The sequence below is a fragment of the Fukomys damarensis genome, unplaced genomic scaffold (assembly GCF_012274545.1).
Source record: "Fukomys damarensis isolate Sample0158 unplaced genomic scaffold, DMR_v1.0_HiC HiC_scaffold_19, whole genome shotgun sequence".
Taxonomy (NCBI): Eukaryota; Metazoa; Chordata; class Mammalia; order Rodentia; family Bathyergidae; genus Fukomys; species Fukomys damarensis.
Genome location: NW_022900931.1, coordinates 59,076,673 through 59,077,400, shown reverse-complemented (window position 1 = coordinate 59,077,400; position 728 = coordinate 59,076,673). Strand labels below are relative to the sequence as shown.

The 728-nt window shown below is 48.4% G+C and overlaps 1 protein-coding gene across 1 annotated transcript in view; it reads left to right on the top strand.

Annotated features, from left to right (window-relative positions):
• Eid2 (EP300 interacting inhibitor of differentiation 2) overlaps nt 1-483 on the top strand; it is a 1,638-nt gene extending 1,155 nt beyond the window's left edge. The window contains exon 2 of the mRNA XM_010614540.2: nt 1-483. Within this exon, the coding sequence (XP_010612842.1) occupies nt 1-471 (471 nt within the window). The 3' untranslated portion in view covers nt 472-483.
• The last annotated feature ends 245 nt before the right edge of the window (nt 484-728 follow it).

The following is a 728-nucleotide window of genomic DNA, read 5'->3' as shown; positions in this document are numbered from 1 at the left end:
GCGGCGGCGGCCCGCGGGGGACCGGCGGCCAGGGAAGGCCAGATGGGGGCGGTGTCCAGGGAGGTCCGGATGGCAGAGGTCGCCCGATTGTTGGGGGAGCCCCTGGAGGAAGAGGGTCCTGAGAACAGGCCCAGGTCCAGAGCTAGTCAGGCTGCGAACCTGGCTGCGTTGCCGTATCTTCGCCTCCGTCACCCACTTAGCGTTTTAGGAATTAATTACCAGCAATTCCTCCGCCAATATCTGGAAAATTACCCGATAGCCCCGGGCAGAATACAGGAGCTTGAAGAACGCCGCAGGCGATTTGTAGAAGCCTGCAGAGCCAGGGAAGCAGCCTTTGATGCTGAGTATATGCGTAATCCTCAGAGGGTGGATTTTGACATTTTAACATTTACCATAGCTCTGACTGCATCTGAGGTTATCAATCCTCTGATCGAAGAACTTGGTTGTGATAGGTTTATCAACAGAGAATAAAAAAAAAAAAAAGTGACGCAACAACTCCAAGACAGCCTCTGCATTCACGTCAAACCATTCCTGCAACTTGATTTTGAATAGTCCAAGTGTATTGGGAACAAGTCATTACACAGCTGGAGAAAAGGGAAGATTACCATGAAAAAACCAGAAAATATTTAAAATATGGAAAGCACTGTAAGACTCCTGTAACATTTTTAGACTTTGTGATGGTTCCAGATTCTTTTCCCTGCATTATAGAAAATGTCTTTCAACATGGC